This window comes from Miscanthus floridulus, chromosome 1 (assembly GCF_019320115.1).
Source record: "Miscanthus floridulus cultivar M001 chromosome 1, ASM1932011v1, whole genome shotgun sequence".
In the NCBI taxonomy this organism is placed as follows: domain Eukaryota; kingdom Viridiplantae; phylum Streptophyta; class Magnoliopsida; order Poales; family Poaceae; genus Miscanthus; species Miscanthus floridulus.
Window position 1 is genome coordinate 182,383,311 of NC_089580.1, and position 27,011 is coordinate 182,410,321.

The window sequence follows — 27,011 nt, forward strand, 5'->3', positions numbered from 1 at the left end:
TGTGTAGCTGAGTCTTCAACCCTAGCTAGCTCGTTCACCATAACACGGAGCGCGGAGCCCGTGTGTGTGTAGGAAGAACAAAGCGTCGCTAAGGAGCCATTGCTGACCACCCATAACGCAGAGGGTAGACGCTCGTGCACGTGTAGGGAGGAGCCAGAGACAGGGCCATCTCTAGGGACATCCGAGCATCAACATGACTGTTTGGGGATTTAGAAAATCGTTTGGAGAGCAAACATGGAGAAAACAACTTGAAGAAATATTACGGCGATATACAAAGATCGAAGAATATTTAGAAGAATATTAAAGCACGACTTAGATTGATTCATTGTGGCCGGGTGGAGGAGTCGACGAGTCATAGTATCTGAGGAGATGGATGTTGATGAAGTAAACCAGTTAGGACTCGTCCCTGACTAGGTCTTGATCGCATCGAATTTGTTCCCGAGTAGTTCTACGTTGAACCGAGTAGCTTGCACAGGAAAGCATCCAATTAGGTTGCCTGTTACTTGCTTGCGTGGTCATGTAGATGCAAGTACATGAAGCCTGCACATGATGCATGTACATGCAAGTTGATCTCAGCCATATCCTAGTTTGGCTTGCATGATGTCATCTTCATGGTACTGTAGATTGCTTTTGTTCATAATGGATCATGATTGACTTGCATGCCTGACATACGGCACAGGTAGATGCAGGCATAACAATTCGACTTTGCTTGTTTGTCATGAGAAGTTGCACACGTACGTGAAGCCGTAATATCCTGAATATCTTGGCTAGCTATCGCGAGACGGCAAATTGCTACTGCCACGGTTGATCTTGAGATCCCATCTGGCCTGCCATGCATCAACGCGCATGAGCCCCTACATGGCGCACCAACTACCGATAGAATATCATCGGTAGTCCTCCAAGGGGTATCCCACATAAGTAGATTTATCAGCAGAGATGTGTGTAATCGAGAACAAGAAGGCATCAGAGACACATGAGTTAGACAAGTTTAGGCTGTCAGTATGACGTAATGCCCTACTCCTATGATCTATTGGATTGTATTGGCTGTCGTATGATATCACGTGTGTTTGGAGGGGGTCCTGTCCTGCCTTATATAGTCCAGAGAGCAGGGTTACAAGTCGGTTAGATCTAAGAGATAACTAAAAAGTAATAACAGATTACAGGAATCATGGATCATACGTATCCTAACAGATCTCGTAGTATCTTCAGGATATCTTCCCGGTGTCTTGCGGGAGACACCAAGCATTGTCATGCCCCACAAGGCTTCGTCTTGTGGGCTGGGCCACCCCTAGGGGCACAGCCCATGTGGTCTATCGTGGATATTTGGGGTCGCACCCCCCACAAAACTCATGGTGCTCTTCTTATCGGAAATGAAGATGAGTGTCCATCGCTCCTAGGAGCTTAGATGGCGCTTGGGTTACCCGAATGCTTAGTGGAGGCTTGGTGGTAATGTGGAAAAATGATGTTTTGGTGGACATCAAGTCCTGCTCAAAATATCATATTGACAGTTGGGTCTCAGGAATGTATGTGCCTACCAGTTCATGGTGGTTTACATGCTTCTATGGTGACCCGGCTCGAGCAAATCGAAAGGAATCATGGAGAATGCTTCATTTTCTTTGGAATGAGAACGATCTCCCTTGGCCGTGTGATGGCGATTTCAATGAGATTTTGCATGAGCATGAATAGATTGAGGGGAATGATCGTGAGGAGTGGATGATGGAGGGTTTTTGGGATGCAGTAGCCTATTGTGGGTTCATGGACCTAGGCTACAGTGGCCTCCCGTATACTTGGGATAACTGACAGGAAGGGAGGCGCAAAGTCAAGGTACGCCTTGATCACGCACTCATGAATGAAGGAATGATGGACCTATATGGTGACTCGGGGTGACTCGTGTACAAACCACAGAGAGTGACCATTATGGGATTCTCATTAAGTTACAACATAGCGGAATGTTGCAGGGTCCATGGCACGAACGACCCTTCCGATATGAGAATATGTGGAGGTGACATGAGTTATATGAAAACACGGTCTCATCGGCATGGGTTCTAGGGTTGCACTTCTCTCATGGTTGTTTTCTCAAATCTAGATGAGATGCAAGTGACTTTGAAGACATGGGAACGAGAAATTTGGCTCTGTGCGGGGCGAGCTGCGGCACCTGCGCCACCAGCTAGAGGAGACCCGATGTAGATGGTGAAGATAGCAAGAAAAGGCTTCGAGGTACTAAGCAAGGGTGAAGGGCAAGCGATGGCTTGGCGGCTGAAGAACCTAGCTAGGGTAAAGAAAAAAGTACTTGCATTTAGTTGAGGTACTAATCAAGCTATGATGGTCATATTGATGTGGAAGATCAAATCTATATTGGACAAAGTGTTGAAAGTGACTTGATGTATTTGGAGTTATTCATATTTAATGAATGGAATCAAGTCACGTGCTTAAGATGGCTATGCTCAAATGAAAAAGATCAAAGTTGACATGTTGGCACCCTCACTTGATGAAGATTGGAATACACGGCTTCGGTTAAAAGAGATCAACTCAAAAGGTTTAAATTCATTATACTTTTAAATTTGAGTTAATAGGAATGTCATACTATTAAGAGGGATGCATCATGTTGATAGATAATGTTTCATAAGTGCTCAAGCCAACCCATGTGAGTTTTGAGTGTTTGAGAGACAAAAGAGCTAACCTATTTTTGCTAGTCTAGCAATATCAGACGTGTTTGGTATTTATCTAGCAATGGTAAAGTTGTTGTTCTCGGGTTGGTTTGTCGGGAGTTCCGACGGTCGGGAGTTCCAGTAATGGTCTAGAGTTTCGACCGTCTCACGCATAACTAAGTTGGAGAGTTCACTGTGGTGGTCATACCGGATGTGTCCGGTATGGACGGCTAGAGGCCAATGACTAGTTTTTAAATACTTTGAGGGTCGGGAGTTTCGACGGTCAGGAGTTCTGGCATGCATCGGGAGTTCCGACACCTCACATACTTTAACTCAGTTACCATAGTTTTCAAATAAGCTGTGGGTCGGGAGTTCTGACGTAAGTCGGGAGTTCCGACGGTCGAAAGTTCTGGCATTCATCGAGAGTTTCGACGTCTCACAACGACACTGTAACTCAGTTACCGTTGACACAGTGTAAGTCATACTGGATGTGTCCGGTATGGCAACGGCTATAAAACGGCTAGTTTTTTAAGGGGACTATAAATACCCCCAAGCCTCCACCTTTGGATGCTGCTGATTCTGCTAGTTGCAATACACGTTTTTTAGCCTTGCCAACTCTCCAAAACCCTCTCTTAGTGAGTGTGTGATCCAAATCGCAAAATCCATTTGTGGGTTAAGAGAGAATTTTAAAAAGAGAGCAAGCCACTATTTGAGCACTTGTACATATTGTCAATCTCATAATTTGCATTTGTCACTCTTGGACTCTTCGGTCCTAGCCGGAGAGCACCTGAGAGATTATGGTGTGCCTCAAAAAGTTTGTAACGGTCGATTCCGCCGTCTCGGAATTAACTAGTGGAAGGAGGAAAAGGAGTTGAAAAAGACTCTAGGCTAGAGTGACCTTCATGGTACCCTCTAGGGCTGACCTTCGCTGGTCGCCCATAGCCCCCTCAACGGAGAGTAGGACTCAAATGAGTCTGAACTTCAATAAAACAAATATCGTGTCCTCAATTCGCATTTTATTCGATATTTGTGTTGCTCTAGCTCTTGTGCAGGTTCTCTGTGTATATTTTCATCTCTAGTAGACACCTGTAGTTTGGTTTGAAGATAGAAATCGAAAGGAGCAAGTTTGGGGCTGCTCTGTAGAAACCATGCACACCGGACACGTCTGGTATTTCCTGCCTATGCAGAATATATTTGTTCTCCATTCTAACTTTGTGTTGCAGGGTTGTCGTTTCTATATATATATTTTTTATACCTTGTATACTCTGTGTCTAACTTATGAGGGGTGGTATTACTCTTTATTTGGAGTTTCCATTTTGAAAACTCCCTTTACTAATCATTTCCGCATTTGGTATCAGAGCAAGGTTCTCACCTAAAGCTTCACCGCCGTGAGAAAAGGATGTCGACGCCTATCGAGTTGGAGACGGTGCTTCTCCAAAATGATTGTTCAAACTTTCTACCATGGTCAATTCACGTACTCAGTGCTTTTAGAGATATCAGTCCTCTTGTTGAGCATATTGTAGATGCAAGCATACCTCTTCCTATAGTTGATTGGAGCAACTACAAAAATTTGTCAAAAGAGGAAGAGATATGCGTGCAACTCAATGCTCAAGCTATTAATGTCATTTTGAGTACATTACATGTAGAGGTTCAAGATAAGGCAATCTTCAATGGACAACCACCTCCGGAGAGTGCTCATCTCATTTGGACTAGGCTTGCTGAGTTATATGGAAAATCCAAATGTGATGATGCACTTGAGATTGAGTCAATGGAAAATTTGTCCATTGTGTTTTCATGCAGTGAAGAAGCCTCACAAGACCTCAAGAGTGCCGAGCCAGAGCAAGAAGTGCAAGCAATGCATGACCTATTGTCTGCCTGCACATACCGAACGTGTCCGGTATGCCTATCGGACAGTGTCTGGTATGGCCGTGGCAGTAGGACAGTAGGCTGTCTGTGATGATGAGGCTCAAGCCTAGTGGCGACCAAGTGATGAGTCAACCTTGGTATCTCATGATACTCATCACTTGTGTGTCATGGCCAAGAAAAGCAAGAAGAAGAGTAACAAGAAAGATCAAGAAAAGGAGAAAGCACAAGTGGATGATGAAGATAAGAGTGATGTTGAAGTTGAAGACAACTACAACCTTAATCATCTCAACCGTAAGGACAAGTTCATCATCATGAAGATAGTTGAAAAGAATGATGAGCTTAAAAAAGAGATTGAGAAGCAAGAGCAATCACTTCAAAAGCAAGAATTGTTTCTCATCTCCAAGATGGAAGAACTAAAGGCTCTAAGTGAAAGGTATGAAAAATTGTCATTTGAGCATGCTTTAGTTACTAACTTCTCTTCTAGTAGTTTCACAACTAGAGAAGGAAAACTTTGAGCTCAAGGCAAGGCTAGATGAACTATCAAGCAAGTATAATGTGCTACAAGCAAACTATGTTCATCTAAAGTGCTCTCATGAGGAAGTAGTAGAATCAAGCATCATGCTTGAGGTAGCTCATGAGGTTGTGATCACATCAGTAAAATATTCTCAACCTCTTACACATTCACTCACTAGTACACCATCTCAATTAAATATTTCTTGTACTAATGAGTGTGCTCCTCAAGCAAGCCAATCTTCGATTGAGCTAAATCTCATAGAAAACATAGAGCTCAAAGAAGAGGTGAAAAGATTAAAGAAAGATGTGATTTGGTTGAAGGGTAAGGAGAAAGCACAACCTTCTCAAGATAACCATGATAACATGGTGAAGAAGCTTGAGAAGGGTTCAAACCTTGCTTCCTCCAAAACCCAACAAAAGAATCACATTTCAAGCAAGGTCAACACAACCAAGAGCAAGAAACATGGAAAAAGGTTATGCTATGGTTGTGGATTATATGGACATGAGTGGGCCATGTGTCCACATAAGAGTTGGGCCGACAAGTGTGAAGTTGCCAAACAAAAGGCCTCAAACAAGTTGGCCAGCCAAAAGAAAAGTGATGGACAAAGCTGCTTGTCTCATGAGTAAGAAATTAGGGCATCCTACCAAGAAATGCCCAATGTATAAAGAGGCAAGAAAGGAAGCCCAAGTTGCAACAATAAGATGCTATGGGTGCAATGAGATGGGCCACAAGGTTGATAGATGTCCATATAAGCAAAGCAAGCATAGAGCAAACAAAGGTCGCATATGCTATGCTTGTAGAAGAAAGGGGACATTTAAGCTATGAATGCCCAAATGGTAACACACCTAAGCCGAACACATTTATTTATAATGATATGCTTAGGAAGATCACAAATGGAGTTAGCACTAGCAAGGTGATGTGTTCACCACAAACTAGTGCTAAAGCCATTTGGGTGCCTAAGCACTTGTTGACTAACTCAAAAGGACCCAACAAGAGTTGGGTACCAAAGTGTGCTTAGGTTAATGATGTAGGTACTTGGTGATGAGATGAAGGCTTCGGGGTGGTTGAGCAAGTAAATTGAAAATATTCAGTCAATCTATCAACTAATTCTTATCATAATCTCTTATATGGTTGATCCAAAGATAATTCAATGAATATATCATCTATTTCATCCTCACCATTGGTAACAAGTACCTAAACCTTATAGGCTAACCTACTTTGTTCATTTTGTGTTCAATAGTTCACAAATAGGCATATTTGTGAAATATGGAAAGTGGCTAATTCAATTCAATTGAAAAGTATTTTATTTTGCCATATGATGCTTTTAAATGGCTCTCTAGTAGAGCAATTTATTTGTTGAGATGCAGGGCATAAAATAAATACTACAGCTAAAACAAAGAATCACAAGAAGCAGGTTATTTGTTTCTGTCCTGCACCTATCGGACGTGTCCGGTATGGCCGGAGATAGAAAGAAAGTGTTTCTGTTCTGCGTATTCTGGATGTGTCCAGTATACCTACTGGACGTGTCCGGTATTGCAGGAACCAGAACACTAATAGGATTGCAACCGAGTCTTTGATTTATATATTTTCATATATCCTCAATTTACTTAGAAGCTTGTGATTTATCAAATCTTAATGGATTATGAGCATCTCTTGAACTCAAATTTAAATATGACAAATCATTTGGTTGTGGATCAAAATAGAAAATTGACTCCCAAATTCTTAATAGAATAAAGTGCTAGTTGAAAGTCATTCAATGTCAGGTTATAAACCTGGGGTCCCTCATGGACTGGCTTCCCAACAAAAGCTCGGCCCAACAGACAACGTTGCGAGCAACACACAACTCATGGGTTGGCCCAAAAACCTAGACGATAGGCCAGAAGAATGATCCAATCTCCGACCAGAAGGCCTGACCGAGGAGGAACGGTGCCCACTTCTAACTCCGGCCCACCTCTCCGACTGGAGCACTCTCTTTGGTCTCCAGCCCGCCTCTGGACGGTCTCTCTAACTGGAAGGCCTGGCCAAAATGCCACTTCCGACTTTGGCCTGCTCCTCCGACTAGGGATGCGTCGGACCCCTACCTATGGCTCCTCTCCGACTGGCGCAATCAGAGCCAATTGGGACCAACCAACTAGGGACGCCCGCTCGGTGAGGACTAGGGAACGAACAGAGAAAGTAAGGCAGGGCACTCGAGTCAACCGCAATACCGAGGAACATGCCATGTACACCTATAGGACAGTACCCTACGACCTCCCTGGCATGACAGAGCCCAAGCAGTGTTGTAGGCATCGACATTTTCTCCTACAGTGTTGTGGGAGCCATCAACTCCCATTCTAGACAAATATGGTACCTCATGTGCCTCTGAGGCATCGACAATGTTGTGGGCGTCGGCATTTACCATAGCAAGCAAACACGATAAAACCCTTCATATGCCTCTGGGATCAATAGTATAGCAGGTACTGACATCTATCATACATGAAGAAGACGACGCAATCTCCCACGTGCATCTAACATTCAACAGTATTGTGGGCACCTACCATCATCTTGTACCCACTGGCATGGGTGGCAAGACTTAGCAGCGAACGTACTCCCTCCCTCTCACTTGTAAGGCCATCCCCTTCATCTATAGAAGGAGATGTGCCTCTCTCCCAACAGATAGGTTGATTCAGATTGATCAAGTTCACTAGTACACAACAACAGAACCACCAGGTTCAAACCACGAGCACACGCTCAAACACTTAGCTCATAGCGGGGCTTCCCGTCACTCTCGGCTCTTCCGACCAGAGTCCGACCGGACCTCTTGTACCCCCTCCCCATCTTTCTCCTTCTCATTTGTAACCCCACTGCAAACTTTGAGCACCTGAGCTTAGGAATAAAGCCACCGATCGACTCAAACTGGACATAGGGCACGTTGACTAAACCTAGTATAAACCCTGTGTCATTGAGTGCTAATCCACCTCCGATCATAACGTACGATAAAACTACAAATATTTACGTAGTTCGTCACTTTCTGCACCGACATTCAAATTACTTAAAGCACTTATTTAGGGGGAGCTTAGTTTCTATTTTGCACCTTATGGACTAACAAATTTACCTAGCATTCTTTGTAGTCCTTTGGATGAAAATTGATTTATATCTAGCATGATTATTTGGCAATTAAGGTCAACATAAAGATTATCATGCTATGTATCTTCTTAGTGGGATTCTTGTGGGCTCAAGGCAAAGGTATGTATTTACATACACACATTGTAAGTGCATCTAAGGCCCTTGATATGTTAGAATGTGCATTTGTGTGACATAGGAGAGATGTGTTTCAAAACCCATTACTAGCATGTGTAGGTGGTGTGAATTTGAAAAAATATTTGAATTTTGGTCCTTGTGACCTAGCCTTGTCATGTGATGATTATAGGTCTCCTTGATTATTTGATTGGCTAATCACACATGACATGGCTTTCTTAAAGTCCACATTCTACTATGTCTGACTATATCTCTCTCAAGTAATCAAAATCTATATATGTCAAATATTTGGAAAAGAGAAGTGATACTCATGGCATTTGGATAATAAAAGTATTTACACCTTATTTGGATCAAGGACATACATGTTTCTGGATCAAGAAATGATAGAGAAGGAGATTGGAATAAAGTGAATGAAATTTGGAACAAGAACAACCAGCCTGCAAATACTGAATGTGTCTGATATGGAGCGGGGTTATAAAACGGCCGGTACCCCTTCGGCCAAGTTAGTTTTTCCTCCTTCCAGCCAACCCTAGCCGCCTCTCCTCGACCTTCATTGACGATTTTGAGTTTCCACCATGACAAAGGGAGTAAGGGAGATTGGATCGAAGGAGATTTGCATCAAGATCGAAGGCTCTAGGACTTGGTTTTCCAATCGCATTTTCATTTACTCTCTCAAGGTACCCTAATCCCAAACCTCTTCCGATCTAAGTGGTTAGGGCATGTTTTTAAAATCCCTTCGGTAGAGATGCTACATTACCTATCTAGAAGCAATGACCAAAGTTTGGATTGGATTGGTTGAAGATTGAGCGAAGGACCCCAGGTTAGGGTTGCTGTCCGCTTATGCATACCTGATATGGGACAACAGATCAGGTTTTGCTCCCTTGTTTCAATCTTCTCAGTAGTTGATTCTTAGGACTAAGTTTAATTGTCTATTGTGTTTTGTGAACCTTGTGACCTAGTTTGGTTGAGGTGATCACAAAGCATAGGATAATTATTCTTATTTCTTTGTTTCAACTAAATAAGCCATCATTTGGGCATATATCTAAAATTCCTTGCAAATCTTTGGATACAGGACATTAGCCATGAGTGGAAGACTAGGAGCCTAGGTCCAAGCATAGGCATGATCTAGCTCTAGAGAAATACAAGAAGGCAAAGTAGGACATGCATCCTAGATATAGTCAGCAAGAGTAGGGCAACAGTAGGGAACTCTCTAGGGCTACCAGGGGTGCTCCATAGTATAGAGAGGGAGATAGCAGTTCTTCCTCTGACACAGATATAGAGGAGTATAGAGTGGAGCCCAGTATTAGAAAGAGGAAGAGCACTAACAAAGGTTCAGATGATGACACCTCAGATGATGATTAGGAGATTGTGGAGGAGCAGCCTAGTACCTCCAGCTCAGCACCAGCCTAGGCTAGGGTATGCACTATGGATTACTTGAGACACATCCACCTAGTGTACCCTCTTAAGTTTCTAGAGTTGACTATCGAGGAAAAGGCATGACCAGAAGGGCCAGAGATGAGAGGAGAATTGATCCAAGGGGCTTGCCTAGGGTTTAGTTTGATCATCGATTTCAGACAACCTTTCATATGGACTTCTACACCAATGTGATCCTCACCAGGAACTCAATGATTGACAGGTCTTAGTGGATTGACTAGCAGTACATCAGAGATTTATAGAAGTCCTCCATTGATCACGCTATTGCCATTTGCCAGCATATAGGGGTTTATGAGATAATGGAGTTCCAGCATGACTGGAACATAGAGGTGGTAGCTTAGTTCTACAAAACCCTGTATGTTGAGGAGGATGAGAGGCAGTATGCACTGGATGTTGAGGGCCAGTGGTACAATGTGGATTATGACGCTTTCGCCGCCCTGCTTGGTTTTTTAGAGGATCTTAAGAGAGATAGGATCCATATAGAGTAGGTACTCCATCTAGAGCAGCTAGCCTACATGTACCCACCAGGGTGTGAGAGAGGAGCAGTGGGGAAGGTTCTAGGTCTTCACCCTACCTATAGATACCTGGACAAGATGTTCAGGAAGACCATTGAATTGCAAGGGTGGAGACAAGGGAAACATTGTAGATTATTCTAGGAATCTGCTCCATAGGATGGCACCTGATGCATGACCTTTTAGTGTCTTTGACTTCATTTGGTGCAAGATCAGGAGTGTCGAAGAGAGGCCCCTCAAGGGCTATGGTTTTGCTCCCTACATCATGCACATGATTGAGCAGGTCACAGGGCATATCTTTGAGTATGACAAGGTACATAAGGCCCTAAAGATTGTTGCAAACTTGCCTGAGGTTGGGGTACCTCTAGAACGGACTAGGAGGAGCAGCAGTAGCACAAGAGGTAGATGCACCAGTAGGTGGTGCAGTAGGAGGAGGAGCTTCCCCTCTACCACATGCTCCTTCACGTTCTTCTTCATGTCACCGCAGACCTCCTTCTCCTATTCACAAGATGTTCAGTGCTATCTTTGGGATATGTAAGGACATATGGACCTGTTAGCAGAAGGAGAGGGAGGCTAGGAGGAAGGACACTTGAACTTTGAAGCAGATTGCTGCTAGACTTGAGCTTGATCCTCCTAGGTCTCTACTATCAGATGAGGCAGCTAGTGAGCCTAAGACTAAGGAGCAGTAGCAGGGTAGGTACGACACAGAGTTTGCTGAGTTCCTTCAGTGATAGCAGCAGCAGTAGTAGCAGGCACCAGAGCACCCTGACACTTTACCACTATAGGCTCGTGTGCCTACTCACTCTCAGTCACTGTCCCAGTGCAGCAGACGAGTATGCTTTAGACTAGTGGAGTGACCTCACAGGTATTTTCGGCTACTACAGGCCTGGTGGCTATGACCTATCTGGTGCGGGTCATTCTCGTCCAGCCGGTGCTCCACGCTCAAATGATGAGGATGTTGGTGGAGATGAAGATGATGATCAGTGATCATAGCTTTCAGAGATAGCTTGCAGCCCCTTTGTCCTTAGTATATCATTGTTGGACCTTTGTGGTGATAGATGACAAAGGGGGAGAGAGACTGATTAAAGCTTCAGGATATTTGTTTCATTTGCTTATCTTTGTACCTGAAGATATGTACTATGGGTTGTAGTTTCTTGAGCTTCATTTTAGTTTTTGAGCTTCATTGATGTATCTTGAGTTTAAGATAGATTGTATCATGTGAGAGACAAGACTTACTTATGCTTTATCTATGTATCTCTTGAGACATGATCTTTATTTATATATCAGTGGCTTGTAGACTTGAGAAAATGTGTAATGAGTGCTATGTGTGACATACATGTGTTGTATTTATTTTTATAAGGACTATGCATGCTAGAATGAAAATATTTGATGTGATGCCTTTATATTTATTCTTGTGTGATATATCTTGTTATATGCATCACGGTTTTACTTTATCACACACACATGCATCCCACTGGATGCAATGATTTAGGAGGAGTCTCCTATATGTTTTAGTATGTGCAAATGATATTTGATGTCATTTTGTGAATTCTAATCATAAGCACATATTAAGGGGGAGCCTCTCATAAATCATTGAACTCAAAAGCTTAAACATTTATATTCTTTTATAAGCTTTAATCAAGTTGTCATCAATCACCAAAAAGGGGGAGATTGAAAGTGCATCTAGCCCTTTAGTGGGTTTTGGATGAGTGAATGACAATATGATTAAAGGTCTAACCCGTTTGCTAAGTGTAGATAGGTAATAGGTTATCTCACTAGGTACTTAATGAAAAGCCAAAATGGTGTGTTGTTGTATAAAGAATCTAGTTCAAGCACAAGACAACAATGCAAATAGAATTCATGTCAAAGGTTTATTTATTGTGGGATTTTCATGTACTATATGAAAGCAAGCCCTGGTAAAAATTAGTTGATGAGACATGATGGATTGCATATGGAATGGTCTCATAATTGAAAGCTTGCTAAATTGAAATGAAAAAGATAACAAATACAAATGAATGGATGATTCAACACAAGATGTGACTTGATGGCTTAAGATGGTGAAGATAGCATGGAAAGGCTTCGAGGTACTAAGCAAGGGTGAAGAGCAAGCAACGGCTTGGTGGGCGAAGAACCTAGCTAGGGTAAAGAAAAAAGTACTTGCATTTCGTTGAGGTACTAATCAAGCTATGATGGTCATATTGATGTGGAAGATCATATCTATATTGGATAAAGTGTTGAAAGTGACTTGATGCATTTGGAGTTATATATATTTAATGAATGGAATCAAGTCACGTGCTCAAGATGGCTATGCTCAAATGAAAAAGATCAAAGTTGACATGTTGGCACCCTCACTTGATGAAGATTGGAATACACGGCTTCAGGTTGAAAGAGATCAACTCAAAAGGTTTAAATTCAGTTATACTTTTAAATTTGAGTTAATAGGAATGTCGTACTATTAAGAGGGATGCATCATGTTGATAGATAATGTTTCATAAGTGCTCAAGCCAACCCATGTGAGTTTTGAGTGTTTGAGAGACAAAAGAGCTAACCTATTTTTGTTGGTCTAGCAATACTATACTGGACGTGTCCGGTATTTGCCTAGCAATGGTAAAGTTGTTGTTTTCAGGGTAGGTTCGTCGGGAGTTCCTACGTGAGTTAGGAGTTCCGACGTCTCACACTTAACTGACTTGGAGAGTTCACTATGGTGGTTATATCGAACAGTTCGGTATGGACGGCCAGATGCCAACGGCTAGTTTTCAAATACTTTGAGGGTCAGGGAGTTCCAGGCATGCGTCGAGAGTTCTGACATTCTCACATACTTTAACTTCAGTTACCATAGTTTTCAAATAAGCTGAGGGTCGAGAGTTTCCGATGGTCGGAAGTTCCAGCATTCATCTAGGAGTTTCGACGCCTCACAATGACACTGTAACTCAGTTACCGTTGGCGCAGTATAAGTCATACTGGACGTGTCCGGTATGGCAACGGCTATAAAATGGCTATTTTTTCCATGGGGGCTATAAATACCCCCAAGCCTCCACCTTTGGAGGCTACTGATTCTGCTGGTTGCAATACACATTTTTGAGCCTTGCCAACTCTCCAAAACCATCTCTTAGTGAGTGTGTGATCCAAATCACAAAATCCATTTGTGGGTTAAGAGAGAATTTCGAAAAAGAGAGCAAGGCACCATTTGAGCACTTGTGTATATTGTCAATCTCGTGATTTACATTTGTTACTCTTGGACTCTTCGGTCCTAGACTAGTTAGGCGTCACCAAAGAGCACCCGAGAGATTGTGGTGTGCCTCAGAAAGTTTGTAATGATCGATTCCGTCGCCTCAAAATCAACTAGTGGAAGGAGGAAAAGGAGTTAGAAAAGACTCCGGCTAGAGTGACCTTCGTGGTACCCTCTAGGGCTGACCTTTGTTGGTTGCCCACAGCCCCCTCAACGGAGAGTAGGACTCAAATGAGTCTGACCTTCAGTAAGACAAATATTATGTCTCAATTCATATTTCATTTAATATTTGTGTTGTTCTAGCTCTTGTGCAGGTTCTCTATGTATATTCTCATCTCCAGTAGATACCTGCAGTTTGGTTTGAAGATAGAAATCGAAAGGAGCAAGTTTGGGGCTGCTCTGCAGAAACCGTGCATACCGGACACGTCCGGTATTTCCTGCCTGTGCAGAATATATTTGTTCTCTATTCTAACTTTGTGTTGTAGGGTTGTAGCTTCTGTATATATATTGTTTATACCTTGTATACTCTGTGTCTAACTTGTGAGGGGTGGTATTACTCTTTATTTGGAGTTTCCATTTTGAAAACCCCCTTTACTAATCATTTCCGCATTTAAAGGTGTTAATTTTTAGAAATGCCTATTCACCCCCCTCTAGGCGGCATCCTAGGTCCTTTTAGTGTAAAATACCATTTTTTGTGAATTATATTGAGCAAAATAGTTAAATGGTGCTTAAATATTTTGCTCCATTGGGTTAGTATAAGGTATGGACTATTGCATGAAATACTTGTTGGTAGAAGTTAATAGGGTTTAGGCCTTTTAAAAATTGTAACAAAAGTGTTAATAGCTGTTAGTTCAAATTGAACCTTAACTTTTCTAAGTATGGGAAAAGTAGTAAGAGAATGCTATCTTGACATTTAAATTCTAGCAAAAATATTTAAACACTAGCTGCATGTTTTGGTATTGTTGATTGCATCAAAGTGAGTACTTAAGCATGGCATAGGTGGTTGTTATGTTGGGTGCCACATGGCTCTCGTAAAAATTCCCCAAACTTCATTGGAACGCGTTGTAAACCACGTTGTTGGCGCTCTGTTCGTGAACTAGCGTTCAGTGCGACGAGCTCAGGTTGGCATCCTCCTATCCCCCTCTCTGGTTGCTCTCTGGCCATGGCGATGGCTTTACTAGGTCACTGGTAATGTTGACTATAGGATAGGGGAATTAGCTGTGCCTCACTTGTGATCACTAGTAGTTTTTGCTTCGCTTTAAAATTCGTGCACGTCATGTGCCTAGCCCGTGTGCACGGTCACCTCGCACGGCCGCTCGGCGTCGTGCGGCTGGCCGCATTCCGCGCACCGCGGAACTGAGCTCGGTCAGGCTGTCTAGATGTAGGCTGGTCGTGGCTGACCCCAGTGGGCTGCTGTCATCACCCTGCAGCTACTGGCCGGCGCGCTGTTGCCCCACCTCGCTGTCGGCCAAGCCGATGTCACGGTGGCCTTTGTCTAGCCAACGTGGTGCTCGTTCCGCCACTCGAATCACCTACTCACCGAGCCGCTGCCTACCTCCATGGTCGCATCGCACTAATGCCATGTCGCAGTATCACTGCCCTCCCTCATGTCATTTTGTTGCACTGGCCATGCGAGACGGCCCCGTGCGTGATCGCTGTTTCACTGTCACCGCCCGCATCCCGCCATGGCCAAGCAGTCCCATCATAGCGCTCCACGATGCTCTCTCTGAGTCCTCCCCTTGCGGACACCTCGCTTCATTACCGTAGCCTCGACCGAAGCAGGCACAGCCTCGAAGAGCTACTGCTCTCCGCCTACCCTTGTCGCCGATAGAATAGCCCCGCTTCGCACGACAAATACGTGCGGTTCGAGGCACCCCGCCTCAATTCGGCGTTCCAGAAGTTAGACAGGAAAGCTAGCTAGTAGCCCCACCCTTGCCTTGGCGCAATCGTGCACTACTGGCCGCCAATTTAGCATTTTTCTCGCTGTCCGTGCCAGTGAAATTTGGGCAAGGTCCGAATTGGTTCAATTATTTGTATCCATGAGCTCACCTTGACCTCCTCTATCTGGTGCTCACGCCATTTGGCCAGGGCGCTTACTGGAGACACGGTGATGCATGGGTGTCCATCCCGGAGCACCGCCGCCCCGGCGGCTCGCACATGGCTAGACTGTCGCAGCGATCCCCTGCTTCAACCGTCAGTAGGGCTTGCACAACGGTGAGCCACTGATGCTTATCTGCCACCTCTACTCTACTGAGCGTACGTAGGTTTGTCGGAATAGGACGCGCCACTACTACGGATAGCCGCTCGTCGTTGCAGCTCGCAACAGTGCACCTCCAAGTCACCAACCGCCACCCATCCTTGTGCATTCAGCTGTAGATGGTGGTCAGCTCCTTACTCCTATCAGTAGCGAGCCAAGTTTGCTCGGCGTAATCGCCTTATGCCGTCGGCCGCCGCGCCGGTGCGCGGGGGGTTTCTAGGGACCTTCCCGTGGTAAAAGTGAAAACATCCGAGGGTTTGGTTGCAAGATTACTGACGATAGAAATAGTGCATATAGTGCCACATAATAAATTGATATATCAAGGTCTTTTCTACAAAATAGCCAGTGCGCGAGGGATCCCGTGTTGGGACGCTTGCTGGGCCGGCTTGCCGCGCGCGCCCGTGTCCCGCGTTGAGCTGTTTGCTGGGCTGGCTTGCTGCGCGCGCCCGCATACCATGTTGGACCAAGCCGGGCTACTGGGTTGAATGCTTGCCACCGGCTCTTTTTGTTTTCTAAAGCATTTTCTAATTTTGTTTCTAAGTTAAACTTGTAAATTCAATATAAAATTATGTAGTTAACCGAAAATTATGAAACCAATTTTTTAGGTTCATAAAATCATGATCTATCTGCTAGTATAATTTGTTCACATCGTTTTATAATATTTTTAGTAGTTATCTAAATTTTTGTGATAAATTAGTGATAGTGTTGGCTCTGAAACTTTCATAGTAAATTTCTAACATTATTAGGTGCTCACTGTAATTTTTGTAGCTTCATAATAATTAGTTTTCTAAGGTAGCCTAAATGAGCCCTAGTTTAAAAATATATATTTAATCAATAAAATGCCGAAATACCTTGGGATTTTAAAACTAGAACATTTTTCGGGAAACACCGCCTTATTCGACAACATGAATATGTAGCCTAGCATGTTAGTTATTAAAGCTATCTCGTTAGCTTGCGAGGCGTAATCGTATTTCTAAGAGTTTTGGTTGCCGTTGATTATTTACGTCTCTGCGTTGCATCCACGTATATCATAATAGGAACAATGATGGATCATGCAGGTGATCGGGGTAGCGGAAAGGATGGTGCCTTGATGATCATGTCACCAAGATGGAATATTAACTTTTGGTTATATCTTACCTAGGCAAGCCCTGATGTATAACCCCTACTATTCTACACTTTATTTTATGCTTGTGCATTAAGTTTTAAGGAGTTGAATGAAACCACTTCATATATATATATCCTTATCCTATAAGTCCTACTAGTATGTCAGGATCATGTAGATTGCTCTGCTATAGGACCCGGTAGAAGTCGAGTGATTACCTGTCACTCGCGAGAGATAGAAAAAATATTATTGTTGTTATTATATTACTATCACATAGAATATATATGAATGATAATTGAAGACCGGCGGAATGGTACTTTGGATCTGGACTTGGTTAAGCATTCGAGCGAGGCTCGGATTGCACGTTCGCCTATGTCGATTGAGGACCGTCCATTGCTGTAGGATGGTAGTTAGGTCACAGATTTATTATCCTGAGCACATACTTGCTTATGGAAGCGGGAAGGCTTGTTATGCTCTTGTCAGTGGGTTTCAGCTCTTTCTGGACCTACTGATTGGAGACGGAAAAATGTGGAGGTCTAAGCACCATGATGAGATCGGGTCTCAAGTGTGGGGCTTGGAGTCCAAGTTTGGACGGGGATCTAGGCCCCTTGACAGGAGTGGAATGGGTTGGTCTTGTTTGTGCTTCGGGTACAAATACGGCGTGTGTTTCAGGGGTACCCAGCTGGGATACATTGATACGCGGATCGTCGTTTCTGTGAGACAGTACGACTTGGCTATGATCTAGCACCGTAGTAAGAACTAGAACTTGAAAGATGATAAAATAGTTCTGATTGCTTACCACCTGCTTGAAAGTAGCATAAGTGCTTAGATAGAATGGATAGTTAATGGATTAATGATGACTACTAATAAAATTTAATATAAGAACTCATGTTTAGTAATGCTTCAGCAGATGCAATAACCCACAAGCCAAATAAGCCGTGCATATCTTTGGAGTCTTTTATTTTCTCCTGTCAGGTAAGTCTTGCTGAGTACAATCGAGTATTCAGGGTTTTATTTTTTCTGTTGCAAGTGATCGGAGGATACTTAGAGCTGATTCTTGTGTGTGGAAACCTCCTGGTGGACTCAGAGAGGATTCCTTCACGCTACGACCGTAGTGTTTATTTATACCCCTCACTAAATGTTTTAATAAAAAAGATGTAAAATCTGATAACATCTCTTGTATATAAATGTCCACTACGTTAATGCTCCACCATGTCATTAAATTAATATTTGTTTTCTCTATAACTCTAATAACATTATTATATTTCGCTGTTATAATCAATTGTGGTAATATTCTGTTACTGTAATAAAGTGACGCAAGAAATGATTTAAGAATGTTGTAAACTGTATTCTCTCATTTATGATCCTGATAGAAAAATATAGATTTTTAAGTTCTTTCTTGGGGTGTACTCGACGGAACTACGTAGTTTAGTGTCATCTCTTGAGTACTTAGTGTCTAATGAAAGACAAGTATTTATAGGAGGCATTAGATTAGACGGTTCTGTCACACGCGTACAAATAAGATCATTGCTCTCAAGAGCCGGAACGGATCAGTGTGTACAAACCAGGATGAGCTAGAAATGATGGCGACGTTCTTTTACCAAAATTTGTTCTCGGCACAGGAGCTTACTCGGCCGGATGATGTGGTGAGTACGTGCCCCAGAAAGTAACTGATGCTCAGAATGAGTTCTTAAGCTCTCCATTTACAGTGGAAGAAGTCAGGGATGCGCTCTTTTTTATGAAACCAAATAAGGCGCCGGGGCCGGATGGCTTTACGGCTGGTTTTTATCAAAAACATTGGAGCCTTGTGGGTGATGATATTTGCAGAGCAGTCCTAGAGTTCCTGAATGGCGGGGATATGCCGGAGGTGGTCAACAAAACAGTGATTGTGTTCATCCCAAAAATCAAGAATCCACAGGAGTTGACACAGTTTCGGCCGATTGCTCTGTGTAATGTTTTGTATAAAATCTGCTCCAAAGTGATCGCTAATCGACTCAGGCTGGTCCTAGATGATATTATCTCTGAGGAGCAATCGACCTTTGTTCCGAGGCGTTTAATCACTGACAATGTGTTGGTGGCCTATGACCATATCCATTACCTGAAGAAAAAGAAAGGCAAAACTGGTGCGTGTGCAGTTAAGCTGGACATGGCAAAGGCTTACGATAGAGTCGAGCGGTGTTACCTCCGCAGCGTCATGCTCAAACTAGGATTCAATTTGAACCTAGTGAATTTGATCATGAAATGTGTGGACTGTTAAGCTTTCAGTAAGGGTGAACGGACATATGTCTAACACCTTTTCTCCAACTCGAGGAATTAGACAAGGTGACCCGATGTCTCCCTATTTATTTCTCCTATGTGCTGAAGGGTTATCGAGTTTGCTGAAATTTTTGGAGCCCAATTTCTGGCGAAAGGTGTTCAGGTGGGGATCCATGCTCCTTGGGTCTCCCACTTGCTATTTGCAGACGACTGCCTAGTTTTCACTCAAGCGAGTGATCGCGGAGGGCGGCGTCTTGCGGGCATTCTCAACTCCTACCAGAAAGGCTCTGGTCAGATGGTGAACCTTGCTAAGAGTGCGATCTTTTTTAGCACAAATTGTGACGATGTTGTGAAGGAGGAGATGAAACTCACTACAGAAGCTTTGGGGGAGAAGTACCTTGGGCTCCCCACTGCGGTGGGACATAGTACCACGGAGGCCTTTGAACCTATCTCGACAAAGATACGGGGTCTGGTAGGAGGCTGGAGTGAGAAGTGTCTTAGCAGCGCGGCCAAGGAAGTTCAGATTAAATCGGTGGCTCAAGCAGTTGCCACTTATCCAATGAGTTGTTTCATCCTCTCGGCCAAAACACGAAAGAAAATTACATCGACTATATCGAATTATTGGTGGGGAGGAGCAGCTGAAAACAGAGCTATTCATTGGAGAAGATGGAAGGAACTCACTATGCCAAAGTGCCACGGTGGTATGGGGTTTCGGGATGTAAAGCAATTTAATGTTGCAATGCTTGGCATGCAAGGCTGGCGTCTTATGACATCCCCAGACTCGCTTTGTGCACGTGTACTCAAGGGCAAGTACTACCCTAATGGGGATTTTCTCTCAGCTAAAAATAAGAGGAATTCCTCCCATACTTGGCGTGCACTCTTGACGGGAAAAAAAAGCTCTACAATGCGGCCTGATTCGCCGCATAGGTGATGGGGTTACAACGAATATTTGGCAGGACCGGTGGATCCCAGGAGCTATTGGTGGTAGACCCATTTGCCCAAAATCTGGCGCTTCAGCCATGCACGTTAGCGAGCTGTTATCAGTGGATGGCCGGAGCTGGGATGAAGGGGCTCTTGCTGAAAACCTGCTGTACATGGACGCCCAGGCAGTAAAAAGGATACCGCTGGGGCGACACCGGGAAGACATGTGGGCTTGGTCGGCTGAACGTCATGGCCTGTACACGGTGCGATCAGCCTACCGTCTGCTAATTGAACAAGAGGCTCAGGAGAGGGACCATGGCGAGCAGCGGGCGTCACACTCGGCATCAAAGGATGATCCACACTGGAAAAAACTCTGGGGATGCAAAGTCCCACCAAAAGTTAGGGTGTTCTGGTGGCGGGTCTCTCATGATTTTATCCCGTGCCGTGAGAACCTCCATCGACGACATATTGAACAAGCAGGGACCTACATTTTCTATGGAGCGGAGGATGAGACCACCTTTCATGCCTTGACGAAGTGTTCTTTTGCCCTCAGTTTTTGGGACAGACTGAGACGACTTACAGGGATTAAACTTCCTCGTTTATGTCCTCGGTCTTGGACGAGAGACTTGCTGGAGAATTCACACTGCAAGGAGGAAGATAGAGGAGTAATTCTCTGTGGGATGTGGTCGCTATGGAATAGCAGGAACGACCGGAAACATGAGAAGACGCCGATTGATCCACGATCGGCAATAGACTGGGCAATGGAGGCCTGTTTTCAGCTTGTAGAAGTGTGCCCTTCGGGGAAGATCATCGCGGAGCAAGCGGTAAAATGGCAACCACCGGATCGCGGAACTTTGAAGGTTAATACAGATGGGGCCTTCCTCCCGGGTGTTGAATCAGGCGCAACGGGGGCAGTGCTACGGGACAGCGACGGCAATCTACGCATGGCCTCGGCACGATGGATGCACTTGGTGGGCTCGGCCTTGCTGGCGGAGGCCGAGGCGTTACGTGATGGTGTCTGGCTGATTCCGGTCGGAACGAGAGAGTACATCATCGTGGAGACTGACTCACAGGTTCTAGTTTCCCTCTGGCGCGACAGGGACAAGCATCGATCCGAAGTTGGAGTGATCATGGATGAAGTTGCGGCGTTAGCTGTTTGGAATTTAGGCAATTTTATTATCAGTTTAATCTAAAAAAATAACATCAGCAGGTTTGTGACGACATATATGTGCATGTGTATATTTTTTATAAACACTACAGCATGCAGAGATGACATACGCGTGAATACAGTAAAAACACAAAGTACAGAAATCACATGTATTAGACTGTACTCAGCGGAGGGTCACATGCCGAGGGCATTGGAGGCTCCATTCGATATTAGAGTGCGTTACTCGAAGTCGCGGACCACAGTCGATGTAGAAAGATGTTCGTAGTGCAGTCCCACGAACGGATCACTAGGAAGAAGACGCCTTGATGTTCCGCAGGCAATCACCGAGAAGAAGATGTACGTGGACGAGCAGTCGCGGATCGCTCCCCAAAAACCTAACCGCCGCGTACCCCGTGCAAGGTTCTCTGGCGGACGAGGGTTCCGGAGGCACCTGCTCTCCCACTACTCCGTGCGCGCAGATGTACGGGACGGGGAAACCAGAAGGCTGCGGAAGTGTGACTTTGAGAATCCCAGGAGACGGAGACGGAGAGGTGCAGAAGCGGAAGAGACAGTAAAGGTTGTAATCAGTTCGCCTCCACCATCAAGGGGAGTAACTCCCGTTGTTATGTGGATTAAGTGGCAAAAGACTGGTCACGCCCGCCCGCTCGCTCGTCGCCCGCCTGCTACGGCCCGGCCGGCGGCGACGCGCGCGCGTGGCACGCCTTTATCCTTTTCTCATCTTCTCAATTTAGATGAATAATTTCCAACCATATAAGCTGAGTCAGCGTTCAGTCAAAATCTCATATGGTATTAAACCATACAACACTTAATGTTACATACTATAGAGTTTTATTTGATTTCTTTAAATATTATATGGGCCAAGCCCATGTTATATCCAACATTAGCCTCAACTTTCACTAATTTTAGAGTTGTCTTCACAAAAAGAGTAGCGAATTTTGCAACTCATCTTTGCGCTAAGCAAGCTCTTGATTGTAAGCAGAACTTTGTTTGGCTTAGTGCCGGTTTAGTTTCCAAAATTTTTGCAAAATTTTTCAAGATTCTCCATCACATCGAATCTTTGGATACATGCATGAAGCATTAAATATAAATAAAAAATAAAACTAATTACACAGTTTAGACGAAATTCACGAGACGAATCTTTTAAGCCTAATTAGACTATGATTGGACACTAATTGCCAAATAACGACGAACGTGCTACAGTACCATTTCCTAAAAAATTTCGCCAACTAAACAAGGCCTTAGTGATCCTAGCTTCCTGCAGCAATGCATTGTAATGTTTCTACTTAATCAATGAAGCGAAGTATTTCCCAAAAAAAAAAAAAAAAGAGTCACCAGCGAGACAAGAGCACCCACCGAGCAGCATTACAACAGTGTTGTTGAGCGACATCATTTCTTAAGTTTTCCCCAATTGCTATTTTGACTATAAATATCTTTTTTTTAATATCCCCTCTTTATCAATACAAGCTAGGCACAATTCTGCCGGCAGATTTTTTATATTAAGAAAACTCCATGATTAGATCGTCCACCATTTCTCGTGATCCTGGACGTCAGGGCATCGATGCCATCACTCTTTTTGACTCAGAGGTCAAGAATTATATTGCTGGTTGAACCGATCCACGATTGTGGACGTCTTTCCACATCGCCATATTCCAAAGCAGACCGTCGCCGAGACCATGACCGCTGACGAGTGACGACCGGCCCTGCCTCACATGCAGTTCAGTCTGCTGGAAGGAGGTCGCCGGCGGCCGGCTGCTAACCAGCAAGTGCTGATGAGTATATTCATCTTCTCCTTTGGTTGACACTGATGACAGCTATGAAGAACATAACGCCATAACGTTCACCCTGTTCGCTTGAGCTACTTTTCAGTCATGGAACTATGCATTTCTTTCACAACATTTCAGCATAAGCATCAGCATAAAAGTAGATAGTAGCTAGAACCGTTGGAGGCAATAGATTTTCTTTTTTTAAAAAAAAAAAGTGAGAAGAGATGGGTGAAGATTTACAATCTATGACACATGACCTGACACTAGTATTTCTTTACAAGCGAATTGTCCTTGAACGGGAAAGAACTCAATTCATCCAAGAATCGGCAAAGATTCGTGCATTCCAAACGAAACAACTCAAGCATGGTTCATATGTACACCTCTCTCGTTTAGAGAGCGAAGCAAAGCAATGGAAGAACACTGGAAAGAAGAGTATGTTTGTTCAGTCTCTGACAGCACGCGGAACACCAAGCGATGATCCGTATCAACGACGCAGGACGGGCTTAGTCGGGTCCTCGTGATCGCCGGCGGGGCTGTAGGAGAACACGTCCAGCGGCGCATAGGTACCGTCGATGTCCTCGGGGCCGGACCTGGCGGCGCCCCTGCACTTGTCGAGGAAGAGCACGACGACGGTGATGTCGTCGTGGAAGTGCCGGCGCTGGCCCTTCTCGATGGTCCGGATCTTGTCGTACTTGACCTCCTTCTTCCGCGCCGCCTCCAGCTGGGCGGCCCGCACCAGGCGCATGGCCACGCCCTTCCTCGGGCTGGCCGCCACGACGCCCACCGCAGCCTCGTCGCTGAGCTGCTCCCACAGCCCGTCCGACGCGAAGATGAGGAACCGGTCGCCGGGGCGCAGCTCCCGCGTGGTGATGGACGGCACGGCGCTCATCACGGGGCGGCGCAGCGGGAACGGGCAGAGGGACTGCTGCAGCGCCGGGTTGTTCCTGCAGATGTCGGGCTTCTTGAGGTACACGTCGCCGATGGACCGCGACACCTGGATGATCCCCTTGATCCGCCACACGCCGTGGCTGTTGAGCACGATGTGCGGCTCGTCCGGGTGCATCTCGGCCACCTCGCGCCGCACGTCCTCGTCGGCGACGTTGTGGTCCTGCGACAGCCGCTCCGCCACCACCCGCTTGTTCCCTTTGCCGCCGCGGCGGCCCAGCACGGCGCGCGAGTCGCCGAGGTTGGCCACGTACAGCGTCCCGCCCTCGATGGCGCCCACCAGGCAGCAGGAGCCCACGGACACGATCCTCGGCTGCGACGGCCACGACTTCTGCACCAGGCCTATGAACTCCTCCTCCGTCGCGCCGAACGCCTTCTGGAGCACCTCCGCCGACAGGCCCCCGTTCTCAGCCGCAAAGCCTGCGCAGGGTGTCGACATGTCAGTCAGAAAAACAGGTGCAGTAGTGCAACATGCATATCGAGATCATCTCCAGCAGCGATCGATCGAGCTCACCTTGGATATGGGAGAAGAGGCGCCTGTTGACGAACCGCGCGGCCTCGGGCCCGCCGTGCCCGTCGAAGACGCCGACGAGCGTGGCGGCCGGGGCCGCGAGCACCTGCGCCTGGTCCTCGAGCGACTCGTTCGCCTGCGCCACGGCGATGGAGTAGTCACCGGACGCGTGCGCCTTGAGGGCCACGTCCCACACCAGTCCGTCCGTCACGCCCCCTCCCCTGCCGGCGCCTTCACCGCAGCAGCAGCAGCAGCCGCCGCCGCCGCAGAACGGCAGCCACCGCCTTAAACCTCTCATAGCCAGGACGAGAACCCCCAGCCACTGATTCACTTCCCTTCACTTGTGTGCGCGCGTCGCTGCTGCCCACCCCGGCGATCGATAGAGAGAGAGACGCGGACGCGGGGGTTTTGCGGAGGCTGCTCTGGCTCGCTTTGTCGGGGTGTGGTGTGCGAGTGGAAGAAGTGCTTGCTGCTCGGTGTGTGACGGTCGTGTATAGGCAGGCGGCAGCGGCCGATTCGGCGCGTGCTCACCGGTGGACCGCGGGAGCACGGCACGACGGGACGGACGGGTGGGCTGGAAGACGCGTTTTTCTGGGTCGTGCCTGCCTTTACACTCTTTTCTTCTGTTCGCCGCTTTGGCATGCATGCAAATGCCCATCTGAACGGGGGCGACCCCGGCCCCGATCTCTGGTGCCGTTGGAAAAAGGGGCCACGGTTCCGACGCTGCTTTGGGCGTTTCAGGCGCGTTCCCTTTGACTTTCAAGGACAATGGCGCGTATCTCGCCTGAGTACCTGACACAGATGTGGCCTCCAGGTGTAGGATATGGATGCTGTGGACATATAGGATTCGGACTCGTGCACATCTTTTGTTCTCTGCTTTCGAGAGGACACACTCGCCATTCACACTGCCAAAGCATGTCGGGCTAGACCATGTTCAGATTTTTTCAGCTGCCGTCGGTCTGCTTAGCACCGGAAAGGAAAACACCGGCAGAAGCTAAGCTTGTGTTATGAGATTCTGCCTTTTGACCGAAGTTTAAAAGTTTGTATTTTCTTATACCGAATCACACTGTTACTAATTATTAAAACTTCTTTTAAGCCTCCATCTCAATTCTCACAAGAGTCTTATCATTTGGACATCAATATGGTAGACTCTTATCATGGATATAGATTCTATTTTTCGAAAAAAAAATACTATAAAGTAACTCCTAAATCTATATCTAAACTACCCACTTTGCATTAATGAAAAATAACTTCAATTAACTCCTAATCTTCACCTAATTTGCCATTATAAAAAATAATTTAAAGCAACCTCTAAATCTGCATATAAATTAGCTACATCCATATTATTACAGATAACCTAAAGCAACACCAATGTGCGTCATTATAAAAGTAATATAAAGTAACCCCTAAATTTGTGAATAAAGTACCTGCACCCACTATTATTAAAAAATTGTGTCTAAATTATCTATGTCTATCGTTAGACGAAGTGCTTCTATATATACTTCTAAATTTTCTCTTTTGTTATTATTAATCCCGGATATGGTATATACACATGACGTGTAACATAATTCACACCACATACACATGTATCTATTTGATGTCAACACATAGATCCTTAAGGGCTTTGTTTGGCTGTACACATATTTACATCAATCCGCATATGGAAACACATGTGGACTGGGGTAGATACGAGTGCAGATAAATGAGACCTAAGGTTTTACCTAAACACATGTCGAACACAAGCGGAGATATGATGTAAAGCAAAAAACTTCGAATATGGATAAAAAAATATATAGACTAATTGGTTACTGAAATCTATCGTAGCAGCACAAAGATAAGAAAGTATCTATATGAATAATTTCTTGCAGCAAAAAAGAACCAAACAAACGTTTGGTTAGATCCTTATGATGAAACCTATCCGCTAGGATTCAAGCCCTATATTTTGCATGGGTTATCGCCTGTGTTTCACAAAAATAGAAAGAGCAAAGATAAGCAAATGATTAGTCGTGGGGTCTAAATTTAGTCTTGAATCTCTGGCAGTTATTTCTATTAAAATTCTTCGTCCACACAGAGTATAGGTTGAACTAGTACACAGAACAGAAAAAAAAAATTATCCATGCTAACAGACGAATTCATCCATTTTACAGAAATGGCAATACGGTGTTATCAAAAGACTTTTCTTATCCCATCATGTTCTTGAAATTATTCCACAGGACAATTGGACAAATATGCTAGCATCGGTGAACCAATCGATCTCACTCAGTCACTCTGTTTTGTTTTATAAGATGCATTAGGATATGTACAATGCAAGGTACTTAGACACTGGTACTTAAAGAAGAGAGAATATTATCATATCATCAAGCATCGGCATAGAAAGTTAATCACTATAATATAGATTGGTATTTAGGTAGGCTCAAAACTATCTTGTTAGCACACACAAATCACCCCGTTTAAATTTAAGTATCTTATCCACCTCTAAGCACCAGGTGCTGGTATAGTATAGCGGAAAAAGCTATTTTTTCACTAAGCATCTTCTCCTTTTCATTTCTCCACGAAACATCCTATTGTTGTATACATGTTCTGAATCTAGGCTCGCTAACAAGGGTGCCACTCCAACAGCCCACTTAGCTCACTGTACTTGATCAACA

The 27,011-nt window shown here is 44.9% G+C and overlaps 1 protein-coding gene across 1 annotated transcript; it reads right to left on the reverse strand.

Annotated features, from left to right (window-relative positions):
- Positions 1 to 23,218: 23,218 nt before the first annotated feature.
- LOC136504498 (probable protein phosphatase 2C 29) lies at positions 23,219 to 24,826 on the reverse strand. The gene is made up of 2 exons (XM_066499440.1): positions 24,367 to 24,826; positions 23,219 to 24,272 (listed from the first exon to the last, which is right to left on the reverse strand). The coding sequence occupies exons 1-2, from the start codon at positions 24,659 to 24,661 to the stop codon at positions 23,392 to 23,394; spliced, it is 1,176 nt and encodes a 391-aa protein (XP_066355537.1). The 5' UTR covers positions 24,662 to 24,826; the 3' UTR covers positions 23,219 to 23,391.
- Positions 24,827 to 27,011: the final 2,185 nt, after the last annotated feature.